The 26667-nt window shown below is 38.9% G+C and overlaps 2 protein-coding genes across 2 annotated transcripts in view; both read right to left on the reverse strand.

Moving 5' to 3' along the window:
- Window positions 1-3373: 3373 nt before the first annotated feature.
- LOC140916820 (transmembrane protein 182-like) lies at window positions 3374-25607 on the reverse strand. The gene is made up of 5 exons (XM_073358707.1): window positions 25455-25607; window positions 23062-23179; window positions 18146-18244; window positions 13564-13701; window positions 3374-4917 (listed from the first exon to the last, which is right to left on the reverse strand). Exons 1-5 carry the CDS (start codon window positions 25605-25607, stop codon window positions 4688-4690), a joined length of 738 nt encoding a protein of 245 aa, XP_073214808.1. The 3' UTR covers window positions 3374-4687.
- The window catches only part of LOC140917648 (sodium/hydrogen exchanger 2-like), a 75330-nt gene continuing 71759 nt past the window's right edge, over window positions 23097-26667 (reverse strand). The window contains exon 14 of the transcript XR_013636273.1: window positions 23097-23179. The gene's annotated coding sequence lies outside the window, so the exon portion shown is untranslated. The remainder of the gene's footprint in view (window positions 23180-26667) is intronic.

Below are 26667 nucleotides of genomic sequence, written 5' to 3' on the forward strand. Positions count from 1 at the left end.
GGGAAAAATCCAGAGTTTTTAAAAAGTCTGGCATTGTGGATTTTACTTGCACATGCAGGGACTTGCCATGATGGCCTCTAAGGCTTACATCACCTGGGGTGGGGGGAAGAAGGGGCGAGGGTCTTTTCTGTTAATGTATTCCTGGGTTTGATTGGAGAGCCCAGAATGGGCACATGAGTTTCCTCTGTAGCCCCTGCACAGTTAGAGAAGCCCAGTTATTCAGCAATCTCTGAGACTTTTGCTACCTACTTCACATGCCACTGTAACATAGCAGATATTGCCATGCAAATGTAACCCACACATCTGCGGGGTGTGGTGTTCTGTCCCATCTAGTGGCACCGAGACCACTTAGAGAGAGAGAAAGAGGTTAACTAATCTGTTCTACTGCCTTTGATAGCAGCTAGCTGGCTTTTAGCTCCTGTATCAGAGGCTCATGCACTAAGCTCCAGAGATCCCAGGTTCAATCCCGATGACCGGGGTCTATCGGCGATACACAAACACTCATCACAGAAGTATGCATCATGGGCTTCCCAACCCAAACGAGTGGCTCTCCAATGGGTAACTATCTAAGGTTAGTGCCAGTTTGCACAGGAACCAATCACTCTCCCACATTCAACAGTATTTTCATCCTTCTGGTTTGGTGCTGCAGTGTTGGGCTAAGCTCTCTAGAGAAGTCTCCTTCCTCATTCTGAAGCTCTTGCCACTGCTGCTCACTCCAGGTCAGAACAACTTGGTCGCATTAGTCTGTAGTCCTGATTTAATGTGATGTTTTATTCTGTGAGCTTCATGCAGAAGCTATACACAGAGCCAGTTACTACAGAGGTTGTGAGGAGGGGGGTTGAGCCTTGCAACACATATTATATTAGCTGCTGGTCTCCTTACCTAGCTCCCTGCGGGCACTGCTGACACACACTCAATCAGCTCTCCTGAGCTACCTGAGGAAGTTGGAGACTACTTTTGAGAGACACCAACAGACATTTATTGGCACAATTTTACCATTCATCCATGCCTTCATTTTAAAAAACTGATATGGAGGAAATGGCAGAGATGAGCAGTTATGGGCCTTTGATTCCTGGATGGCCTCCAAAATTTCCCACAAGCTAGTGATTCAAGAAATTGGGGCTCTGAGATAGGTACCCAGACCACAGTGCAAACGTAATGGTGCACAACAGTGTTGTACGTGAGTGCTAGAGGGACCTGCACCTGAAACAGAATGGCTAGTGTGGATGCAATGCACCTTTGGCATTTGCAATGGGGCAATCCTGCCACTTCAGATATCAATGGGGTTCAGTTCTCTATTGTGGACGCAGGCCAATGTAGGAAGGAGCTCTGTCTAGCGGTGTGCATGGCATTAACCCTGTCTTGGCTATCACAGAGCAGGGCCAGAAATATATTTGAAGTATATCGCATGCATTCAGCTCTAATACACAGAATGCATGACAGATGCTACAGATTCAAGATAGAAGTCCAGTGGTGGCCTGTTCAGGAGTGTTCTAGTGACTTTTGGGCACCTCACTGGCTGTTTCAGTACACTAATATTAGTCCTTTCCTTATACTGACTGACCTTTCATTTCGCCCAAAACAAGCCTTTTATTCGGGACCTCTCAGATGTAACCTTGCCTCCTATGATCATAGGGCCTATATTTGAACACCTAGGACTCATTAATATTTCCTACAGACTGTTGAGTGACTAGCAAATGAAGCAGGAAGTGTCCCAGATGTTAGAAAGAAAAAATGGAATTATTCATTGCTTACTAATGTGAAAATACTAATGTGAGAAAAGCATCCTTGAAGAGAACCTTGACTAAAATTCATTAGAGTGATAAGAAATCACCAGTTTAATTATGCATTTTTGAAAATGTATTTATTAGGCCTGATTCTGATCCAATTATACCAGTTTTATACAGTTGTGAGTCCACTCATTTAACTGGAATTGCAGTGGTGCATGTCAGATCAGAATCAAACCCATAATCTTGTCACTATACCACTTAAGCTTTTCATCAACCACCTTCAAATCCAACAGATAAAAGAGATTGAGGCACCCATAATTTCCAAACTATGTCACTGAACCCAAGAGGTTATCTCTGAAAATTCCTCTTCAGAAGAAATGATTCCTCAGAAGGACAATTTTGTCCAGACAAGTTATCCTGAGTTTAGGCAACAGAAGAGCTGAGAAATAAACTAATCTTTTCTGTAGCCCAAAAGAATGACACGTTTGCTCAACATATAAGCCAGCCATAAATGATGCATTTTAACATAGGATTTAATACATCATTTTGTTGTGTTACTCTAGTGTATGTAGCTTCTATTGCCACGGCTTCATGATTCACGATGCCTGGAATACAAAAAGTTTTAAAACCCAAGTTATTGTGACATGAGTCGAAGTCATGTGTTTTCTAAAAGAATGATTGAGTTTTAAACTATTGCTTGTTCTAGACCTGATCCAGAATGACTAGGTCTCCAAGGGACAGTTACTCCCCAAGGCATGAATGCGTGATTAAACTAAATGTATTCCATAAATGCCTTGATGACATTAAACTAAATTTTTTAAAGAACAGATGGAGAAAGTTAATAAATATTTCATTCTATATTATAAAATTCACTTCTCTATTCACAACTTCAGGGATCCTTCGTTTCGTAGATATCAATAAGTCTGATGGATTTCTTGCTGCATTCTCATACTTCTGCCCTGGTGTCTCTTATGGGCTCATCATTTCTGCATGCTTGGATTGTTTTATGGGATCAGTGAAAGGCAAGTGACTGTAAATCTTGACCTCTTCTGCTCCCAGATTACATACTTTTATTCTTTGTGGCCATAAGTGTTCAGCTTCACACTGAATAGATAATTAAATGACAAAAATTACCCAAAGAGAGACAATTTATAGTGAGAAATTATCACCTGAAGAACCGATGGGGCACAAGCATAACTCTAACAGATATAATTAAAAAACCCTTTAAAATTGACAAATAAAACATTTAAATATCTGTGTATTTCTAAATGTCAGAAAATATCTATTTGCTGGAGTACTATAAGAGATATTGTTTATATCCATCCTTATTCAAACAAAGCTCCCGTTAATGGAGATCAATGAGAGTTTTACTTAAGTGAAAACTACAGACCAAGTCTGTTATTCATAAATAAGAAGTATTCTTTACATTGGAATTACAAGTTATCATTCTATACATACCATGGATTCTGTAAATGAGTAATTAGAACTTGCTACAGTGACTTTCATAATATTTTAGGAAGAGTAATAATAAATAATTTATACCTCCAACAATTTTCACTGCATTCTACAATAGATTTACATCACATTATTAACTACAAATAGTCAATAGCATGGCATATAGCTTAAAGATATATGTTTGGAACAAATAATGGCATTCATGAATTCAGCACATAATTTTGTAAGTTTGATTCAAACATTATGCAAACCATAAAAACATGCAAGGGCCTAGCAAAAATTACTTCAAAGCACTGAGATCAAACCCAAAACACATAGTGACAGCACCAAATCTTGTCATTACTCTAATATTTCTACAAATCCTCATGTATAATACAAATATAAACTAGCTTGCCTTTTGGATCTCAATTGTCTTGTATACAGTGCATTCAAATTAGCATGTTTGACGGTAACTAACCTGCAAATCGTATGCACTTGAGTAATTCCAGACACTTACATCTTTTATCTGCTTATTTGGGACTGTTTCTTATTCTGTGTTTGTACAGTGCCTAGCACAATGGGAGCCTGTTCTCAGTTGGCCTCAAGGCACTACTGAAACAAACACTAATAATAATATTGTTGTGCCCATTCCCATTTCTCTAAATTCTGTCTACTTCTCTGTCCTTGGATTGTGAACTCTTCACAGCGACAATATTTCTTGAGTGTTTAGAAAACACCTAGCACACAGTGGGTAATACCGTAAATAACTGATAAATGATACTAATCATATGTTTTGTTATGCATGTAACAGATGTGGGGCTGTTCACATATTTAAAGTTAGGCATGTGCATTTGTATTTGCAGGTTTGGGACCTTAAAGGAGCCAAAAAATTCGTGTATCTCCTGACAAATCATTTTCCTGTTGTATTTAAAAGCTTTGTAATAGTTGTCCTTTAATGTCAATGAGAGCTTGCTCACTCAAAAAATCATCCTAATTGGTTTTCACAAATAGACATTACAGGGTATATCATCACAGCCAGATTTGATTACATTTAACAAGAAATGAAGGTACTAGAAATTTCAACATAATATCCCTATCCCTCTGAATATTTATAAATAGTGAAGCCCACAGCCTTGTTTTAGATATGCCCAGTCTATTACAAAATGAAGAGTATTACATTGATTTTGAAGTGAGAATTGAACCAGAGCTGTAAAATTTGGGTCTGAATCTGAACATTTATGTTTTTACAGGTCTGTCTACATGTTTGTATCTGGACCTTTGGTCTTTCCCATGATAAGGATGGGAAAGCTATTTGGATATTTTGGCACTGAGGTTTTGGTTCAGAATCAGCTCTATTTGAAATGACTTGGTTTATATTTCCAGTGTTCCTTAGCATCATTTAACAATGACCCTTAATCAAGCACCTAAGCTACAAAAATTGTCTAGTTCCCCAAACAGTTTTGTCCTCATTTTCAGGTGGTTTCAAAGATCTTCTCAGAGGGTTTTTCAGCCGCACAGCTTGTTTACTCCACTTCCAGCAGAATGCTTCGGCCAACAAGATAAAAGAGAAGTCCAGAAAGTAAAACCAAGGGAACCCCAGTTGCAGCAAACATAAATGACCATCCATAATACACATTTACAGGGATATCGTCCATGCATTTTTCACTTCTTTCCAGAAGTATGTATTTCTGGAGATCAGCTGCAAACTCCTTCCACATCACAAAGAGAAATATGAGCAGGAAAAATAAGCCTCCTGAAAAGAGACAAAGATCGATGATTTTCAAAGTGTGATCAGCATATGAAATCATTAATGATATTAACAAAATTCTGTCTACGAATCTGTACTGGCTATATGTCAGTGTTTGTTTTTAAAGCTGCTTGCCATTCACTAAATAGACTGAATATGAAAAACTGGCATTTGAGCTTTTCAAACTATGCAGCAAGCTTTGTAAAGAGTTTCTTTTCTTTAAAACAGTGCAAAATTTTATGTAACATTATTTATATTTATAACATCTGATTATATTTTATAATAAATATAAATTCCCAAAAATGTTTTGACACTGAATCAGCAGAATATTTACATAAAACCCGCACTGACCACTCAGTTTTGGTCATTCAGGCCACACTTTTTGGCTCCCTTATATTAGAGTCTAGTGCTGGATATTATGTAGAAAATTGCCCCTAGGATAACATAGTATGGGGTCGGAGCCTACTCTCACTGAGTGAAATTCACCTCTGTGCAGTGCGTCTTTACAAGTGACGCTTAATATGGTCTTCCCATTTTGGCTCACTCGTTGACATTGCAAGGCTCCCACTGATTTCAGTGGGAACAGGATCTAGAGCCATGTTAATTTTGAAAAATGGATAAATTTTTCCAAATTTGGAAAAATGTGTATCATTTCCATTTTCATCAGAGGCTTTTTTGCCTGGCAAGAGTGGAATGAAACATGGGCCAAGATTAAAACAAAAACCTTATTTTTATCTTCTTGAAAAAAACAAATCAGACATTCCAGCTAGAACCGGCTTTGCTTTCCACAAGAAATGCAAAAATGTGGGGATGTGGATTTGCTGATGGTGAGAATCATTTTGCATAACATTGCTCTGTAGTTACTTCCGTGGCCGGACAGAGAAAGCACAATCAATGATGGATAGACCAAGTGCAGTGGCTGCTGCAGCTCTGGTGACCTGCCTTTTTTCATCTTGTATGATGTTTTCTTGAGCATTAGAACAAAGTATCAAAAAAACACCTGACACTGGGCCTAGAAGATAGTATTTCACTAGGAAATACAACATAAGAACATAGAAAAGTCAAGCAAAGCCACTCTACATAATCTCAGATAGATTGTTTAATAATAATAATAAATAAATAATTTACACCACAGCTAGAAATGTCTATGAAGTTTTGAATTCTTCGGGGATGGTACAGTTTTGGGGGAGTATTACCCATATTCTCAAGCAATACCTTGATAATCCTCCTCTACAGCCATGTGCCAGAAATGGACTGAGATCACAGTCAGATCTGGATAGTGGGTTAAGGTAGTATTCAGCTTCAGTGCCACATCAGGAGAAGGTTTTGAAATTGTGCTCCTATTTGTTGCCACAAAAATCTTGCAAGGTGTTTTTGAAGGACATAAATCCACACCGTGTAGAGGTCAAGCACAGGAGTTTATTATGTACAGCACTGACAGAGTGTCACCTTGCTTATTAGTCTTAGAGACACTGTCAATTATTTGATTACAATGGAATATATGGATTTTTCATGGGCGGGGGAAAGTGACTGGCTAGGCAGTCCCACATCCCTGGTTAGGTCTAGCAGCAAGACATGATAGCACAGTAGCCAATGGTCAAAGGTTACATAATGCCTCCGCCCCTGGTCTTAAATTGATAAATTAACATTTAATATTTAATTAGTACTTTAATAAATGTAGTAGTACAAAATATATATATTGAATTTTGATTTGGGGTCCATCGGAATGAAGTAGCTCCTTTGATTAACAGATACATATCTAGGGGTAAAAGCAAAGAAACGAAAGTATATGGCAAACAAGATTGTCTTTTAAGTTGTTCATTTGTGTTTTAAGGCAGGCATTGGTCCCTGGGAAAGGGAGGTGGGAGGAGGCCATATCTTATACTGACATGCTTGAATCTTTCATAAACTCACGGTTGGAAGTGTGGGAAGAACATTTCCCTACAGAAGAAACTAACACAACAAAACCAGAGCTTCTTTGTTCTATTTGCAACTTTGAATAAGACACAATTATTGCCCCCAACATCTGGCGTTTTGCTGACCAGGCATATCTTAGCAAAAGCAAGGTTATCTTTTGGTTAATCTGCTTTCTTTTAGCTATTGCTAGGCCTCTGACCTCTTGACCAAACTCTGGACTTTGGGCCTGTACACAAATCCATATACCAGGTGATTACATGAGCAATGGATTTTAACCCTTCAGTTTTTAAAATACATTGGCTCAAAATGTCAGATGAGACCTAGTGATCTCAATAGATTTCCACATTCATAAATGGGGAAAACATCGCGAGGTCAGCTTTTTTGTGAGATTCCAGCTGCATCTGAAACAGAACTGGAAAATAGTTGCCTACCAGATCTGGATCCAACCCAGAACGGGTTCACATCCAGGTATCCTAATCAGAAACTTCCTCCCCCAAAATTCGAAAGATGGATACTTAAGATTCCAAAGTATGGCCCATCTTTATCATGTGGGTGGATTCTTTGAAAAAGAGGAGACCCCTTCCCCTGTCACAAAACTCTAGTTTAGCCCACAGCCATGTCATGCTCCAAAATATCATAGAAACATATTATTTATTATGTTACAATTAGTGCAGTGGTCCCCATTAGTCAGTCAACATTATCACACAGAGTTTTGTAAAATACTACAGATTTGAATAACCTACATCACCTCAAATACTGCTGTATGCTAACTGTAGGGAAGTGGTGCCTTTTCAATGGTAAAGCCAATGATGGTTAGCATTAAATAAAGAAATGTAATGAGTCAGATTATGCTTCAGTGCTTTCCTGCATTAAAGCCTAACAGAAGGTCTAAATGAAGGTATATAGGATCCAAAATAATCTTCAGCTAAGTCATGCTGTGTTATATACAAAATGTGTGTGTGTGTGTGTGTGTGTGTGTGTGTGTGTGTGTGTGAGAGAGAGAGAGAGAATGAAAGCTAAGTCACTAGATTTGTCTTACTTTTATTAAAATTGCAGACCGGCTCTCCAGTACCTTAGAATTTGAACCTATGAACATACTAGGGGAACTCTATTTTTTTCTAATGTTTTAGACTTATAAGGAAAAGGCCCTATGCCTACCAGGACTGGATGTCAAGGAGTTAAATGCTATGTGGTCTAATACCCAGATGTTCATTATAATTTGTAGTAGCACTTTAAATTAAGCGTCGCAAATAAGTAATTTACATGGAATATGACAGTTGTATGTTTAAAATACCAATTATCTTGCTATAAGGAAATTGCTATATGTATAAATTAATAGTCACACATTCTTCACAAAATACAATATATTGATAAGAATGTAATTAAGTCTTTATTGTTAATGTAATTGAAAATTAAACTAATTGGATACCAAATGAACCTCAATAAGCATCCTTCTTAAGATCAATTCATTTCTTATTAACATACGATATCTACCTTAATAGACCTAAATAAAAAAATATATTCCTGAGGGGCATGGGACAGTGATATGCTAACATACATATTTAGATCTAGCTTGTATCTACTCTCTTTTAAAATATATATATGAAATTTTCTTCTGAAAATGGGGATATACATATATATATTTTGATATATATATGTATATCCCCATTTTCAGAAGAAAATTTCATACCTTCACTATAAAGATGGAAGAAAATAACTATCATTGGATGATGACTGGACAAACAACATAGGAAAGCATGAGTGGCCAATGAAGAGGAATGACAACCAATATTCAGGGTCCCATAGTGCTGAATAGGAAAATGTCTCCTTAGTCCTCACTAGAAAAATCACCAGCTCTTCACACTTCAGGATTTGTTATTAAACAAAGTACTGGAGAGGGTGGCACCAGAGTAACAATGGAATCTAAATTAAGAACAATTTCATACTCTTTGAATGTGACAAAAGAGAGAGTAAAATAAGCAATTTCTCCATCAGAATAATTACAAATGAGCTGGAGAAGAGCCCCTGGAATTTACAATCACAGTAATGAGAAGACAAAATGAAGAGGACAAATGGAATAGGAAAATAGAAGAGGAAGTGCAGAAAACTGAAACCGGAGTTAACAGCCCTGCCTCAGGATGCCATCAGAAGGAACAGAAAGGTCACTGGGACATTGAAGTCCTATGATTTTAACTGCAGAAATCAAACAGGGATGAATAAAAATTGATCAGACCCTTAGACCCTTGACATTTACGCAAGTGCCTGTAAAACGCTATATGCCACTTGCATAATAAAGATAAAATGAGGAGCATGGCTATGCACTGTAGTGAGCAAAAGAGCCACTTTGGGGGTCAAGTTAAGGATTGGGGATTGTTTTGCTGCAGTTAGGCTTTTTGTTAATATAGTATTTAGAAGTGTGGGGACAAGGTGGCAGAGCGCAATGGTAAGAGATTACTAAACCAGACAACCTTCCTGCTTACATATGCAGTAGTGTTGTCTCTGTTGTTGTGTGTTGGGTTCTGGTAAGTATAAGCGACTGGCATGTCAAATGAGACAGTCCATATATTCCTCTTAATAGCTCGGTGGTTTCTGCTGGATAGAAAATTAGCAGAGTGATCTCTTTCTTTTTCTCCTTCTGCCTCTATTCATTAGGCTGGTATGGAAAAAATTAACTGTGAAACTTAGTCGCAGTGCTGATGAGGTCAATGGCATCTTCTGGGGAGTGGCTAATTGCAAGAAAATTGAACTTGTGGCATTAAATCTTTCTCCTTCATACCCTGATGACACCAGCTAGGGGCTAACTGCAAGACAACTAACCCCTGACTCTTTGTCTTCCCACTCTAAAGGATAGTAGCACCTAGTGAGTAAATTGAAGTCTAACTCTGGGGCTCTTTCTTCCTCTTGTTTTATATGCTTGTGACACCTTTATAGCAGCTAATTGTAAGGACAGATGAATGAACTCAATCTCTAACTCTTATTCCTTGGAAGCTAAAGAGTTTTCATATAATCTGCTAGTTATAGGAAAACTGAACTTTAACTCTCAGTGTCTCATTCACCTTCTAGACTACTAGTTTCTTAAAGAACCTTATTGTAAGAAAATGGAATGCTGACTTTCACCTGTCTTACATAATAGATGCATTATATACAAAATATCTGGTGATTGCTGAATGTGGAGCTCTCATTTTGGAAAAAAGGAAATAGAGTATAAAATACAAAGAATTCCAGCCATAAGACTGGCATAGAGTTCGTCTTTAATTTTGCAATAAGCCAGTATTACAGAACAGATTAATACAAGCACACACACACACAAAACCTCAGACATCTTGCTCACAGTAGAATTACCTTATAACATTGGAATGGTTCCTCTTAATTGCAGAGTGGTTATTAGAAATGTTTCACTGTTAAAGTATTCAGGTCATTTGTGTAAAAATGTAACAGGCTGGAATCACACAACAATATTTGGAACCCTGTATAATAACATTCTGATCTGAATGGCTGAGAGAAAAATATAGACATATTGGATTATTGTGTATTTGTGTGTTCTGTGATGGGGGAGCTGGTACCAACCCCTATATTTAGGTTGCCTAACACTTTCCATTATCAAGTATTCTTGACCTTTTCTTTGAGAAGGTCTCACAGCTCAATTGTTTGCAGCAGGCCTTTGCTCTTCCCCCAACAATCCCTTCGCTGCCTCTCCTCAACTCAGCACATGGACAACAGGTCACATGTTCTCTTAACCCTACCATTTTAGAGCCTGATCCAAAGCCCACTAGCGTCAATGGAAAGCCTCCCATTGACTTCAGTGGCTTTGGATCAGACCCATACATTCTTACCATTAAACTTGCTTGCCAAATTATCCATGGGAACTGAAACAAAAGGAGGCACAAATACAGTCAAAGTGAATTTATTTCAAAATACAAACAATGTTTTCACAAAATATTTTGCAGTATTCACCCAGCCCTAGTGGTGACACCGTAATTACAATTAATTATATCATTGTCTGACTACTGAAACAAGTGAAAACTAGCCATTGGTTAGTGTCTTTCTTCCCAAAAGATGCCTTTAAACTATTGACAGAATGTCAAATTCTAGAAAGAAAGATGATATCCTGGTTAGCTGCTCGTGTGGTTGAGTCATTTTTGGAAGCAGGGTGGCAAGGACAACTGTTTAACTGGGGCAGGGAGAAAGATCTACAAATGAAACTAACAATAAACATCAAGCAGTTTCCGGTTCTATCTTCTGAATTATCCTTCAGAATAAATCAAGCAAAATGAGCTGGTTCTTCTGAAAGAGCTCTCAAGAATACCACCCACAGAGCACAAGATTTGTTATGGTAGCTGGCAAGCTATCAGACTCATCCTCTGAAAGTACAGTAAATAATGAGAGGCAGTTCTTGGAAAGCAAACTTAAGGAATCCAGTGGGATGATAAAAACTTCACTGTGAAACACTGGATTTCCCCTGCAGTGTAGAGACACACAGTCTGCTGTTGCCAATGGAATAACTTAGAGATGGGGCTTCATCTTCAGTGTCAGCACTGCCCTCAGAGAAAACAGCCAACCCATCTTTTAGGCTCTCTTTCCTACAGTGTGTGTTTTAAAGTATAGCTTTCAGTTCTAGGGGATACTGATGGTATAGACTGCATTTTTATCTAGTTGCTAGGGGTATCTAGAGTGTGAGACAGTGTCAATCTAAATAAATAATAAATGCACATAGTAAAATCTTTGCTTTCCAAGAGAAATTTAGGAATATCTGATTTACCAAAAAAAAAAAATTGCTTTTCAGTGTATTTACATCTATGTTAGATTAGGAGTCTTCCAGGAAAGAACCTCACATTGCTTTACAAGCATTAACTAAGCCTCCTAATGTACCTCTGAGGAAAGTAGGAAAGTCTTATCAGAGTAAACTGAAGCACACAGAGGTTAAGGATTAAATAACGGCTTTCCTAAGGACACAGTGAATCAGTGGCAGAGGCAGGAATAGAACTGAGGAGTCCTGATTTCTAATCTCAAAATCTAATCACTAGACTACACTCCTCTCTATAAATTACAAATGTTTTCACACTTCTGAGAAGATAGAGCATTTTGTGAAGAAGGTTAATTAAAATTGAGCTTCAGGCCATGAGTAGAAGGCAATGTCAGCTTCCTCTTGTACCATCAGACCAAATCCTGCCATCCACATGATAGAGAGTCAAAAACCAAGATATTTTCAGAACAGATTATATTTTATGGAAACAAAGAAAATAACTACTGAGCAATGCATTCCAAATATTTTAGAGACTCAGTTTCAATAAGAATCCAGACATTTGGATGTTTATCAAAAATCATCTGGTGAACCACTGAGTAAATCTTGCTGGAAATATCACAAGAATGATCACTTTTGCAAGGTTGCCCCTTCTTTCGGTTCTCATTTGCATTAAAAATACAGTGATAAATCACTGAACAAGAAATCTACTTACCTAGGACAGCTCCCAAGGAACTGATTTAGTCTAATGATAGTTAATAATAATGACTGCTGCTTAAATAGAGACAGCATTAGCACAAATTTTATTTAATAGGAGCATCTTTGGCTAAGGCTAAGAGGTTATGTGGTACACAATCAGGTATTTTAAGAACTGTGAAATTCTTGGTCCTGGTTTTTAATGAAAAAGTTGTCAACTAAAGATTAAAATAAAACACCAACAGTGAAATGTAGTGAGTCAGTTTTATTCTTCTTTTTTAAGTACAGAATTTTACTTCCTTTAAAATCTATTCAACTTTGAAATAATGGCCTATTTCACAGAGTATTTCCCAATGACTTCAAATGGCTACTTGCATGTTTCAAGTTATGTATGTGCTTAAGTGTTTTAATGAATTAGGCCCTGAAAAAAATTAAGACAATTCCATTTGTTTTCCCTGATCCTACGAAGAGTGCCATATATATAAAGAAAAGTTAACCAAACTTTTGTCAATCAGGTTCATGTTTGGTTACAAGGTTTTTGATTTTTGGTAAAAGGTTGAAAACAATAATTTATTTTAGTTAAACAAATTCACCAATTCCAACAAAGCCCCCACAATAATCTCACCAATCCCAAAAAGAGAGAGGAAAAATGTCTTGTAATTCCAGGTGCTAATAACACTACAGTGGAGTGATTAATCAGGTTAGCATGAAGGGTTATAATTTAATGTTTCTAGTTCATTTTCCTGACTTGATGCTACTCTATATAATTTTCAGATTAAATGTGAATGTGTCCCTCAAGTTTTATTTCACCTTGGATTTTATTGATAGTGTACAAATGTTTATTTCTGTCCACTGTTGAGGGCAATATACAACACTGGTCCAAATTAGAAGATTGCATTGCAGGACTGGGGCCTAGCTAATTACTATCAAAAAATACGAGGGCCATAGACCCCATTCAGGCTCAGAGGTCTTTCCCAGTGGATTGCATAACAAACTCAGAGCCTTATACAAGAAGAAAAAAATGCATTTCTGAAAAGTAAAGTCTTTTATGGCAAAGCAATATCTTTCTAAAACTTCATTTAACAAAATTCATTTTTTAGAGTGGTGGGGAAATACAATTTCTCCGAAGTCAGTGCTTAAATTTTCATACATAATTTGCCAGCGCTCACATCTTTCTACTACTGTTCCTCATAATTAGAGTTCCTACCCTTTTCATACACACACATACACACAAAGAGGAACTTGGTCTCAGCATTCCAGGCACTAGTATATCCAATTACCATGACTTGGCAGCTTACCAGATGTGATGAGGAATCCACCTCCTACTTTATAGAATCTAGCATTGAAAAAGGGCACACCACACACCAACAGGAATCCTCCCACCAGACTGGCAGCGACAGCTAGTACAATGAATGCAGTCCAGAAACCTCTGTACACTGTACAATGGGAAAGAATAAAGTTGTTGGAAAGGAAAGGAAACCAACATAATCAGATCAGTTTTCAGAAGTCTATGAAACATGCATATAACTCCAGTTTCAGCAACCATAAAAATAATAACCTTGCTGTAATGAATACCAGGATTATGAACAATTTTTAAATATTTTATTAGACTTACTGAGTTATTGTTCATGTCGAGAAGAGTTGTATCGGGCATATTACTAACTCCCTAGTGTCCTCAGATATACAGTGTATGGCCAGCACTTGAAAAGTTTAGCTTATTTGTCATGTACTTCATACCATAAATAATGGGCCTAGACTGAATAGCAGAACTCCGATGGGTGTGTCGGGAAGGCCTGGCTCAAAAGGGTTTTGATTGCCAGGGTAAAATATGGCACAAACTTTGTGGGAGAGCAACAAGCTTGGGGTAGGAAAGAAAGAAATGGAAACTAAACTCAAGGACATAGAATCATCTCTTTTCTCCGCTAACCCTCCCCCCCTCCCCCCTCTTCCCTCTACTTAGCAATAGTTGAAGATTCCGGGTTCATGAGCCTGGAGTGTTGAGCCACATTCACCCACAGAACAGGTGAACCACAGAAAGCAACAGCGCTAGTTAGCAGGAACTGTAGGGTTTTTGTGTAGTGGGCACTTTCCCGCTAAGAATAGGCCTGATCGCCAACTTATTTCACTGAACACCGTCTGATGGGAAGAACTTTCCGGGAATACCACAATCCCCGACGAGATTCAATCAGGTGAAAAGGCCCCATAGCCCACCACCCATCTCTTCCGCCATCCAGCCCCCTCATGCTGTCCTCTTCCACTTTTTGTGCACTGTGTCTGTGAAGCAGTAGTTATGACTATTTGACTTAAGCAGGAGAAAATGGGCGATTCTGTCATGATTCACACACGAAAGAAAAACGATATTACAGCAGACACATTTTACTCATTTTAAGCCAGCCTGACGAGGAATCCATTTAGTAAAAGAATCCTGAACTTTGAAAGAAATCCCATGATTCATGTCTATACCTTAACACCACATCACCCCAAATTCTTCCCTCAGTTACATCCTATTGACTATGATATGGCCCTCAGTCAGTCACTCTTTCCTTGGGCACCTCCCGCCCTATGGTATTTTACATATAAACACTTTCTTACTTGAAATAAAGCAATACTGTACTCTTAACTAGTACTTTCTGTTGGCAGATCTCAAATACTTTAGACTGAATTAAGTTAGCTTCCCAACACCCTTTGTGTACATAAGCATTATTACATCCTGATGTTATAGGTGAGGAATAGCATTGTAAACCTGGATGCAAGTGGTATATAATTAAGTCTAAGTCTATAGACAGGGACGCAGTAAAGACTGGATGCTAAACATTAGGCAAGAACTACACAGTTCTGGCTAACAATCCATGCAGAGAATATCCCCATATCATCACTCTAGTATTATCACTGTGTCTCCTACAAAACAACATAAGCTTACAGGCCCTAGGGTGAGTAACGAGTTCCTTTCAGAAAGACTAAGGGACAGTGTTATAGGAGAAGATATTTCTTTGTATAACTTTTTGCTCACACATGGCACTTTAAGTAATCTAACAGCCTTTCAGAAGCCAGTCTCAGAAAAGATTCATAAGAGGCAGCTGAGGGGTTTGTTTCATAGCACGGACTGACAGACAGGAACAGATGGCTTGGGGGCCCTTCATTTAGCTCAGAAAAGTTAGTCTGTTTATTAGTAAAATCATTCAGAAACTGGTAACCCTGACTGTCTCTTGTAAGAAAAAAAGAAAAGAAAAAAAAACCCACCACTGCTTAACTAACTCTGGATGGTGTTTTTATACAGTCTACGATAGAGCCTGAAATGTGCTACTCACTTTACTGTCAACACACACATCATATCCATTTTATACTGCAGTGTGCTCCCTGGGGCAGAAATCATACACAGCACAGAAAAAAAAACAGACAATTTTTTTAATGAATTCCCCATAAAAAACGATATTGCTAAAGGCTAAGGAAAAGGTCAAGATGTTTGTTTGTACAGTACACCTGCCCCAGGTCCCAGGAGGCACAGCAGAGTGATGTGTACTATTTAAAGAAATCAATTAATTTTAAAAAAAGACTAGTGGATTAATTCTGTCCTCTGCCACCAGTTATATTAAAATTCCAAATAGCAGCTAATTCATTGCAGAAATCTAAAAATATATGGGGATGGGAATCCAGGGAAAACAATGGGGGGAAATCAATTTGAATTTGTTGGTTTAACTGATTTTCTGTATTTTAGTAACGGACTCAGTTTGCTTTGCCAAAGTAGGTCTTTTAAGAATAGTTTTTAGTGCTTTTTCTTTTAACAAAACCAACCCAACAGTTTATTCACTGACTCAAGGCTAGACTAGCCCATGCCAGTACTCAGCCACACCGGGGAATAAGGGTAAATATAACACTCATTACTCCTTGCCCAGATCATAAATCCGGTTGCACTGGGGAAGAGCAGGAGCTACTTGCCCAGTGCTCCTCCCTGGGAGGAAGAGGGCAAGGAGGGGTTGGAGAGCAGTGAGAAGCAGGAAGTGCTTTGGTTCCACATCACTTACTTGCTGTCCAGAGTAGTCTGCTGAACAAAGCAGGGGAAGGGGGCATCACAGTTCAGGGCAACTCCACCTATATCCCCCTCCATAGTCCAGCAAGGGTATCCACTGTTAGGCTTCCAGCTCCTCACAGTTCTCAGCTTTCCTGGACAAAGCCCCATGTCTCTCTCTCTTCTGACTGGGGTTTTTCCAGGCTGCACAGTTCCCTTCCTACACTGAGAAACTCCCAACAAGTCAGACTGCCTAGCCAGTCCAGCTTCTGTGCTTGCTCTCTCTCTTCAGAGCCTATGAACAGCCTAATTTCCCACACAGCTCTTTCTAAGCAAACCATGTTTATTCTTAAGGTAAAAGCATTACAGAGAAAACATGTTAAAAACAATAGGAACGAACCTTATATTCCTGCCAATCAGTTTAACAAGGGATTACCCTCAATCTCCACAAGGGCTCTGGTAGAAGTCAGTCCTTCAAACCCCACAAAGGGGTTTTCTGTGGTTACAAATTCATAACAGCCTTAGCTCAGAACAAGCACACTCATACTTAAGTTAATCTTGTCTTTATAAAGCTTGGGCCTTTGATCTTCAGACTTGGGAACAGGTAAGATGGAGCTTCCAAAAGCTGAATTTTTGCATAACTGGAGGCGGGGAATTTGCATTCACCTCCCCCTTGAGATTCCCCTGGAAACCACTTGACCCTTTGTCCAACAGTCCTTTCTTGTCTGTCCCATTGTTTAGTATAGTCCTTTGAAGTTCATAACACTTCCCAGGGCTCACACCCTACGTCTCTCCTAGACGGTCAGATACAATCCTGGCCTCGCAATAACAAATAACCTTTGCATTTAATATGATGGATTCTAGATATACCTAAACTTAATTCAACACGATTTTTCAAGAATATTGCAGGAAATTGCCCCATCTGCCATAAAGGGGGAGAAAACTGCTCTGCATAAAGGAATGAAATAATTTTCCCTGGAGATGGGCAGCAAGTGGGGAAGTGGACAGCAAGGTTCTGTCACAATTCAGTTCCCAGGTCTGTTCCTGGGACAGTGACGCTGCAGTTGCCCTCACTCAGGGTAGATCATAAAGTTATGATCTAGCCCTAAGCCCATATTCAGAGCCTTCTTCCTAAGGAGACCAGTGTGACCCAGGTCTATAACAGGTTCCTGTTGGCGGGCAGTTTGCTTCTGGGGTCTGAACAAAAGTGTGAAAACAAAACAACAAGCTGCTCTTTTGTTGCTGACATTCAGTTGCACCTCTGTCATCATGCGTTTCTAATAAAGCACAACAGACAGTTTCCAGTGACCTATCCAAGTGTAAGTTCCTAGTGTTCTTTCTACCATGGTGTGTTAGCATATCCCTGGTAGAGTTGAGGGATTAATAGCAAGGGAGGTAAGAGCCTACTGAAAACACCCTTCACAAAAGAGCGCTAGATCATAATTTTATCATGTTGTCCAAGTAAGGCTGTTGCATTAGTGGGTGTGCAACCAGGAGACGGCAGTTGTGCTTGAGAGAAGTAATTTACTAGATACATTAGAAGGGTGTAGGATAGCTGTGCTGGCTGGCATGCATTGAAGGGCTGGAGTCCTGGCTCCATTTACTCCCTGCATACCCTCCATATGGTTGCTCTCGGAGGAAAGCATCTGGAGCACAGCCCCCTTTGCTTCCTTAAATTGTGGGGCTGCAGCTGTGGCAAGGACTCATATAGACTCTGCAAAGGGGAGTGTGCCCCCATTTTCTCTTATGCCCCCATGCAAGTTTATAATGGAAGGAAACAAGATCAAGGTCAATGAGTAATTACAGTATAGATCTACACATCTGAGCACTCTATTGTGAAAAGAAGAGGTGAACACAGCTGGTTAAGTACCAACCTGCGGAAGCATCATAGGAAGGATGAGGGAAAGGTCCAAGAGCAATGGGCATAGGAAACAGGTAGCCATGCATGCAATACTTGGGATGTGCTTGGCTAGCTGAAAAAGAAATGGAGAATAAATAGCATTTCATTTTTATTATATGCAAAATGACAACGTTTATACTCAGATAAAATGTCCAATCCTGCAAAACCTGCCAAACACTCATAGGCATTAAAGGGAATATGGAGTAAAGTATAAGTTGAACATGTTCAAAATGCAAAATGAGATAGATAGGATGCAATGGGATTTGAGAACATTACACAGCCAGTTTTAATTCCCTCAAAAATTAACTTGAGCCAGACAAAATCATAGGAATATGGATTTGTTCAAATTAGAATAATTCTCCCCATGCCTAGGTTTTTTTCCATTCTGTCTAGAAGTGATTAAAATATTTGGATACTAGAACTACCTACCATATAGCATCTCCAGTTTGTGGGAAAGGAAAGCACAATTACAATGGAACTGTCCCATCAATATTAATACTACTGAGGCTTATCATGATTAATGGTAATAGAATTAATGCTAAATGAATTAATTAATGATTGGCCACTTATCTTTAAATGTTCCCCAGCTCATAGGAACAGTTATAATAGGTGGACATTCGTTCATACTAAATTAACTATGGAATATCTATTGAATTAATTATTACATCCACAATAGCAGCAAACTAATTTGCCATGATCAATCATATTACAATAAATACCTAAAGAAATAGTACAGATTTGCCAGTTATCTAATATTAGTGTTATTAAAAGGATTCCAACTGGTGATTTATTTCATCATTTTACTTCACGTAACATTATATTATATCATGGATTCCCATGTAATGCAATTGGGTAGTAAATCTTCTCAGGACATTTTTTTGACAGAAACACTTTCTGTATGAAAAATTTTATACTCTAACAAATTTCATACTCTAGCAAATTTTCAAACTCTAGCAAATATTAATTTTATAATGGAGACAACCATATCCTAAAATATACAGTAGTTTGCAAAGAGTAGGAATCACCTGAAATGTTGATCATCATATAGTAAATTCACTGTGGGTTCCTGACAGAACTGCATTGTTAACTTTATGATCATATGGTAAATTTGCTATGACTTGATCGCATTTTGTGGTGACCCCACTACATGTAGTTTAGAGAGGGACTTAACCGCTTTAGGAAACATCAGTCACAGATGAATATTGAATAACTCAACTATCTGAGAGTTGGTTGTCTGTTCTGTTGACTCTTCTCAGCCTTTGAATACCCATCAGTTTCATTTTCTCTTAGGCTGACCAGACCGCAAATGTGAAAAATCGGGACAGGGTGTGGGGGGTAATAGCAGCCTATACAAGAAAAAGACCCAAAAATCGGGACTGTCCCTATAAAATTGGGACATCTGGTCACCCTATTTTCTCTGATGTTATTCCATAAAGTTCCATACCCCACCCTAATGCAGTACTCCTGAAAGTGATACTGCTGACTCAGAAACAGTGATAGGCAGATCTTGGTGACATTCAGTGCTTAATTTGTAAAGAAAGAGGTGCCAGGACTGAAAATGGTGTCCAGCACACAGTATGACCTCTCACACAGTGTACATGCCAGGTCCAATGAAACTAAATAAATTCTTTGCTTCAGTCTTCACAGCTGAGGATGTTAGGAAAATTCCCAAACCTGAGCCGTCTTTTGTAGGTGACAAATCTGAGGAATTGTCACAGAGGAGGTGTTGGAATTAATTGATAAACTTAACAGTAACAAGTCACTGGGACCAGATGGCATTCACCCAAGAGTTCTGAAAGAACGCAAATGTGAAATTGTGGAACTATTAACTGTGGTTTGTAACCTGTCCTTTAAATCAGCTTCTGTACCCAATGACTGGAAGATAGCTAATGTAACACCAATATTTAAAAAGGGCTCTAGAGATGATCCCAGCAATTACAGACCGGTAAGTTTAACGTCAGTACCAGGCAAATTAGTTGAAATAATAGTAAAGAATAAAATTGTCAGACACATAGAAGAACATAAATTGTTGAACAAAAGTCAACACGGTTTCTGTAAAGGGAAATCATGTCTTACTAATCTATTAGAGTTCTTTGAAGGGGTCAGCAAACATGCGGACAAGAGGGATCCAGTGGACATAGTGTACTTAGATTTCCAGAAAGCCTTTGACAAGGTCCCTCACCAAAGGCTCTTACGTAAATTAAGTTGTCATGGGATAGGAGGGAAGATCCTTTCATGGATTGAGAACTGGTTAAAAGACAGGGAACAAACAGTAGGAATAAATGGTAAATTTTCAGAATGGAGAGGGGTAACAAGAGTGGTGTTCCCCATGGGTCAGTCCTAGGACCAATCCTATTCAACTTATTCATAAATGATCTGGAGAAAGGGGTAAATAGTGAGGTGGCAAAGTTTGCAGATGGTACTAAACTGCTCAAGATAGATAAGACCAAAGCAGACTGTGAAGAACTTCAAAAAGATCTCACAAAACTAAGTGATTGGGCAACAAAATGGCAAATGAAATTTAATATGGATAAATGTAAAGTAATGCACATTGGAAAAAATATCCCCACTATACATACAATATGATGAGGGCTAATTTAGCTACAACTAATCAGGAAAGAGATCTTGGAGTCACTGTGGATAGTTCTCTGAAGACGTCCACGCAGTGTGCAGCAGCAGTCAAAAAAGCAAACAGGATGTTAGGAATCATTAAAAAGGGGATAGAGAATAAGACGGAGAATATCTTATTGCCCTTATATAAATCCATGGTACGCCCACATCCTGAATACTGCAGTCAGATATGGTCTCCTCATCTCAAAAAAGATGTACTGGCATTAGAAAAGGTTCAGAGAAGGCCAACTAAAATGATTAGGGGTTTGGAATGGGTCCCATATGAGGAGAGATTAAAGAGGCTAAGACTTTTCAGCTTGGAAAAGAGGAGACTAAGGGGGGATATGATAGAGGTATATAAGATCATGAGTGGTGTGGAGAAAGTGAATAAGGAAACGTTATTTCCTTGTTCCCATAATATAAGAACTAGGGGCCACCAAATGAAATTAATGGGCAGCAGATTTAAAACAAATAAAAGGAAGTTCTTCTTCACACAGCGCACAGTCAACCTGTGGAACTCCTTGCCTGAGGAGGTTGTGAAGGCTAGGACTATAACAGAGTTTAAAAGAGAACTGGATAAATTCATGGAGGTTAAGTCCATTAATGGCTATTAGCCAGGATTGGTAAGGAATGGTGTGCCTGGAGTTTGTCAGAGGGTGGAGGTGGACGGCAGGAGATCACTGATCATTATCTGTTAGGTTCACTCCCTCTGGAGCACCTGGCATTGGCCACTGTCAGAGTCAGGATACTGGGCTGGATGGACCTTTGGTCTGACCCAGTATGGCCGTTCTTATGTTCTTGTGTTCTACATCGCACCTTGCACAACTGACAGAAGAGGTGCCAGGGCTGTGCCCCGACAAGAAAAGAGGCCATCCAGGAGTCAAATACCCATAACTGCTCATCTCAGCCATTTCCTGGGGCTGAGCTCCAGCAAGCCCCAGCGCAAATTAAGGTCTGATGGCATCACTGCCTGAGGGTTTGCCCTCCCAGGAAAGATGTCACAGAAAATGGTGGCTGTGTGAATGACATTTAACTGTATGACTGGGAGACCTTTAGAAGCCTAGGTTTACATAGTACTCAAAAGGTTTACAGAGATCGTTTGAGTGATTTCTCTTTAGTGCTCATCTCCGGTTTTGGTAGCCGGGGAAACTGAAGCCCTCTAATTATCTACAGAGTAGACATAACTGGGGCATCAGCAGTACAAATACCTCCATGCCTGTGCCACCCAGCCACCTCCAGGGAAGAAAAGACGGCTCAGTCTTCATGCTCCATTCAGCCCTGAGCTCTTCTACCCTCAACAAAGAGTGCTACTCAGTGTCAACCGTGATGGCAGTTGTTTTATATATGAACACCTATCTTACTGAGACCACCAAATTCACTTCACATGGATCACTTAACTACTATCAGATGAGCTGGATTCCAACTGGCAAATCAGAGGTTTGCAAGGTTAAACTTCTCCATTCTGCTTAAAGTTGTTTTCCAACTAATTAGTGCAGTTTCAAAAAGATGAATTTTGCTATCATCGGTGTTTACTAATAGTGGGTGCGCTGATTCTCATAATTTCCATGAAAAAAGGGAAATAGACAATGCTGTAAAGTAAGTGTCCTGATTGCATTTACACACAGATTTATATGGGTCTGATCCTACCGAGTGCTTAGCATCTCCTGCATTGGCCGGAGTGTCCCACAGATTGTAGTCAATGAGAATTGAGGACACTGGACACCTCATAGGATGAAGACATTCATAGGACAATAAAGATAAAAGGACAGAGAGCCACAGGGTTCTAGTCTAGCAAGTCTGTCTGGTGACTACATGAAGTAGCAATAGGGGCATGAGTGGGAGTTCTGTCCCTGTTGGAGAAGATGATATTTAAAAAGGGAGAAAATGGGTGAGTCACTGTGCTCCTAGAATCTGTAAAAGACCATCTGAGACCAAAAATTTCAGAGTTAAATAGAGCGCAGAAAAAGTGTCCTGATCAGGGGGAATTTGGGGATAGCTTTGGTTTTGTCCTATTTTAAAATGGCCAAGCAGATCCTGTGAAAAATAAAATAAATGTAAAGACAGCTTGCTTCTCAGTTGGGAGAGACCTCCCTCACTGACTTGCAGTCCAGATTGTATTTTTATAGCTCAATTTTCTGGTAGAATTAGAGCTTTATAATAGAAGTGCTGATACAACCCTAACACAGCAACATGGACACTATAATAAACTATCATTGATGTCAGATCCAGCCCCTTAAAACATTGCTAAACAAAGATATAAAATGTATCAGTAACACTCACTGAACCAGAAGTTCCATATCGTCTCCTCATAATCCTCGCCATAGAACCAGCATCTCCAAAAGAAACCTTCATGGTGAAAAGTGAGGATCTCTTTTCTCACCTCGCTCAAAACCTCATCCTACAAGAGAATAAAGCACAAGCCTATGAAACTGTATTAACAAATAACATGGAATTCATCTTTACTATTGGCTTAGTTACTAGGCTGGCAAGTCAGTTTTTGAGGGAGGGAGTGTTTTGGGGTGGAGGGGGTTGCATTGTCAAAATGACAAATAAAAGTAACATTTTAGCATCTTGAATTGAGCTCCATTAATACAGACCTCCTTGGCTATGCAGAATGCTATTGACCTCAGGCCTTTATCTGCGGCTTTCCTAACTTTCTGATAAGTGAAACATTTCTTCAGATCATTGAGAAAATAGGATTTTTTTATCCTGTGCAGATCCCATCTTGCAGTCTTTATGCACCAAAATTACTACCGTCTATAAACCTCTCATTAACCCCTTCTATTGGATGACCCAAAAAGGTCTCCCCCTCTCTCTGATCAAATCAGTGGGCGCTGTGCTTAGTTTATCTCAGACAGAAGTTACTCTTTGTCTATATCAGTATATCCTCATGAGTTCAACTATGACTGCTGACACACACTTACTTATCTTGATTAATTTGCACCAATTTCTCATTTATTGTAACTTGCATGAAAGTTCTGCAAACATGAGACACAAGTCATGTCAGGAGAACTGTACTGTCTGTGCTGTGAGTTAACTCGTTAGGAAAATAATTAAATCTGTCATTAAAAACACTTATCTTTATCCAGCAGAGTTTGATGGAGCATCAACATCACTGGTATAGAGCTTGATCCTATTAAGGGCAGAACACCTCTTGGAAAGTATTGCGTTCAATGGGATTTGAGGCACTCAGCATCTCCAAGCCCTGGAGTCCTTACATACCAAATACCAATATACAGGTCCTATTGGGTTGACCAGAGACACACTCCCTTGGCTCATCTGGAAGAGCTGCTTCTTTCAGGTTCAGGTATGAGCCTTGACTGCAGTGATGTGCAAGAGGCACATACCATCAACAGGGTGACTCTGCTGACTTGTTAAATCTATGCTAGTTTTGATGGCTGGTTGATAGCTAAGATACAATCAAGACACTCAATGAGCATAAGAAGTAGAGCCTGCCAGTTTAAAAGGGGGTAGAGAGTGTGTCAATGGGGGGGAATAGCATGGAGCAAAGAATAGGGAGCAATAATCCAAGTATAAAACCATTGATTAAAATAAAAACAATAACCTCAGAAACAATAGTTGATGCTGCTCTGACCTGCACTTCCGGGACCCCTTTGCCAGACAGACAGTTGGTGTAACCACATATCTTGAATATTTGGGATGTTTATTTTATTTAATAAAGTGCAACACTTCTAGCCCAGAACCTTTTTCACACTAGAGATCAAAGTAAATTTAAAACGTTCTGAAACCTCTCACGTTGATGTTTCATTTCTAAGTGCAACAAAATGGAGCTGGACATTTATGCCTGCTAAACTTTTGCTCTCTGCCCTCTTTGGCCTTATTATACTGTTTTACACAAAGATGACTTCTGCTGGGACGTCTGTTTTCTATATGAAAAGTCATTTGGAAATATGGCTGATGCAGCCAAAAGCCTACACTTTACTCTGAAGTGTAGTTGTCCTGGAACCAAGAACACTTATTGTTGACACCATAAAGTTTTCCAAAAGTGAATCATTGAACAGAAAAAGCAAAAGTAATTGGTTTGGACATTAAAATAAAGAAAAGTCTGCATAACAGAGGGATATTTCTTAAAAATGTTAATACTACACACATTGACCAGCCCAAAAATTTTTAAGAAGAATTTAAAGAATCAGAGAGCAAAAACAATATTATTTCAGCTGTTATTTCATGGCATTTATTGAACAGTTTCACCATAAGCAAATTCAGCTAAAATCAGGGTTTCTAAAGGGCCATATTAGAACTTAGCAATAAAATGTCATTTTATTATATGAAGCTCAGCATAATACAGTTTGTCTTTAGTGGCTGATGCTGGTATCAGCAAATAAACATATTACATTTTCACATTTCAACGTTCTGCTCCATAGCTATCAGAATACAGAAGTGTTTCCTGTAATGGCTTCCTATGCATATTTTGCTTCAAGTCTTTATCAATGATACACTTTATTGAGATGCAGGTTGTGACTTTATAGGTAAGGCCGAGTTGAGTTTTTATACATCAGATGTATATACAATAAGCACATATTACCATTGCCTTAAAACTACCAGTACCAACACTGAGAGCATTTGTGTTGGTTTTAAAACATTTCTATAGCAAGTTATTTTAAACGTGTATTTTTTAACTTGCAGAATATCACAAGATTTCTAGCTTTTACCTTTGTGGTGTGAAGAGTTTTATTTTCAGTTTCAAAGATTCCACAGGTCTCTGTTGCTAGGAGCCAATAATCTGTCCCAAAAGCTATGAGAAACAGTAGAACACCAATGCCACCAAGAATTCCTGCTATAAAGGCTGGTATTCCAGCCTTCATGATGGAACAACAATAGGTAGTAAGCTTGAAAGTCAGAAAAGAAGAAAAGTACTGAAGTGTCCAACGTTTGAAAGGGAGACTGAGAGGTGGAGTATGCAGAGAGGATGCTATTTTTGGACACAGATTAGCATAGTTTCATGACTGGTTTGAGTTGCATGACTGGTTTGAGTTGCAGTGGCAAAAGGACTAATAAAAGCAAATGAGCTGGCACAGCCAAACAGCTGTGGTATTAAAGAAACATTATAACTATCTATAGAGCTAAGGTATGAAGATTCCCAAATAAACATATGGGCATTCATTTTACAAAAGCAATGTGGAGAGCTCATCATGAAAAACAGTTATTGGACTGGTGTCAAGCAGCTTCTGTGAATCGATTACGTAAAATTGTCCAAGTAACGCCTACTGCGTGAACAGGTTATTTTTATATTTGCTCTGTGTTTGTGTGGCACAGAGTCTGCGAACTGCCTGGTCAAAGCGGAAAACTCCATAGCCGCGTCTAGAGGCACATCTTTAGCTGCTCTGCCACAACTGTAGTATGAAGGCGGCACATCCACCATCCCCAAACTATTCCCTTACTCCTTCTGCTCTCACCTCCTCTCCTCTCGCCTTCCCATTAAAATAAAACACAAGTCTTGATTTCAGATGAAAAAAGCAATATTTAAAATTTGGCCAATATCTCTTTTAAAGTCTCTGTTTCAGAGGCGATGCTGCTCACACAGTACTACCTCCTGTTGCAAGTATAGTTAATCATGTCATGTGACTATGTTAAGTCAAACCATAAATAGGCATTTAAATCAGGTGCAAGTGGACAGATAGAACACTGGTCCATCCCTTTAGGTGGTCTTGAAAAGACTCTCTCTTTTCTACTTTCATAAAGAAGTACAACTATGGTGTTAATTTGCCCCACCAACATCTAACCAGACCAGGAGGGAAATGTCCCCTCAGAAATGGGGAAATCCTTAATGAGTAGAGAGTTCATTCTCATTTGGATTCTAATGTTTTTTGTCCTCTTCTGAAGCATCTGTTATAGATTACTGCCAGGGACAGGATGCCAGATTAG

The sequence above is a fragment of the Lepidochelys kempii genome, chromosome 9 (genome assembly GCF_965140285.1).
Source record: "Lepidochelys kempii isolate rLepKem1 chromosome 9, rLepKem1.hap1, whole genome shotgun sequence".
Taxonomy (NCBI): Eukaryota; Metazoa; Chordata; order Testudines; family Cheloniidae; genus Lepidochelys; species Lepidochelys kempii.

Bases quoted from the DNA above. Each gene is read 5' to 3' on its own strand.
- LOC140916820 (XM_073358707.1), bottom strand. From the start codon at position 25,607: ATGAAGGCTGGAATACCAGCCTTTATAGCAGGAATTCTTGGTGGCATT. The intron at 18,245-23,061 runs GTGAGTGTTACT...TTTCTTTTTCAG, and splicing joins GATATGGAACTTCTGGTTCA to CTAGCCAAGCACATCCCAAG. The intron at 13,702-18,145 runs GTTGGTACTTAA...CCCATTGTACAG, and splicing joins TTCCTATGATGCTTCCGCAG to TGTACAGAGGTTTCTGGACT.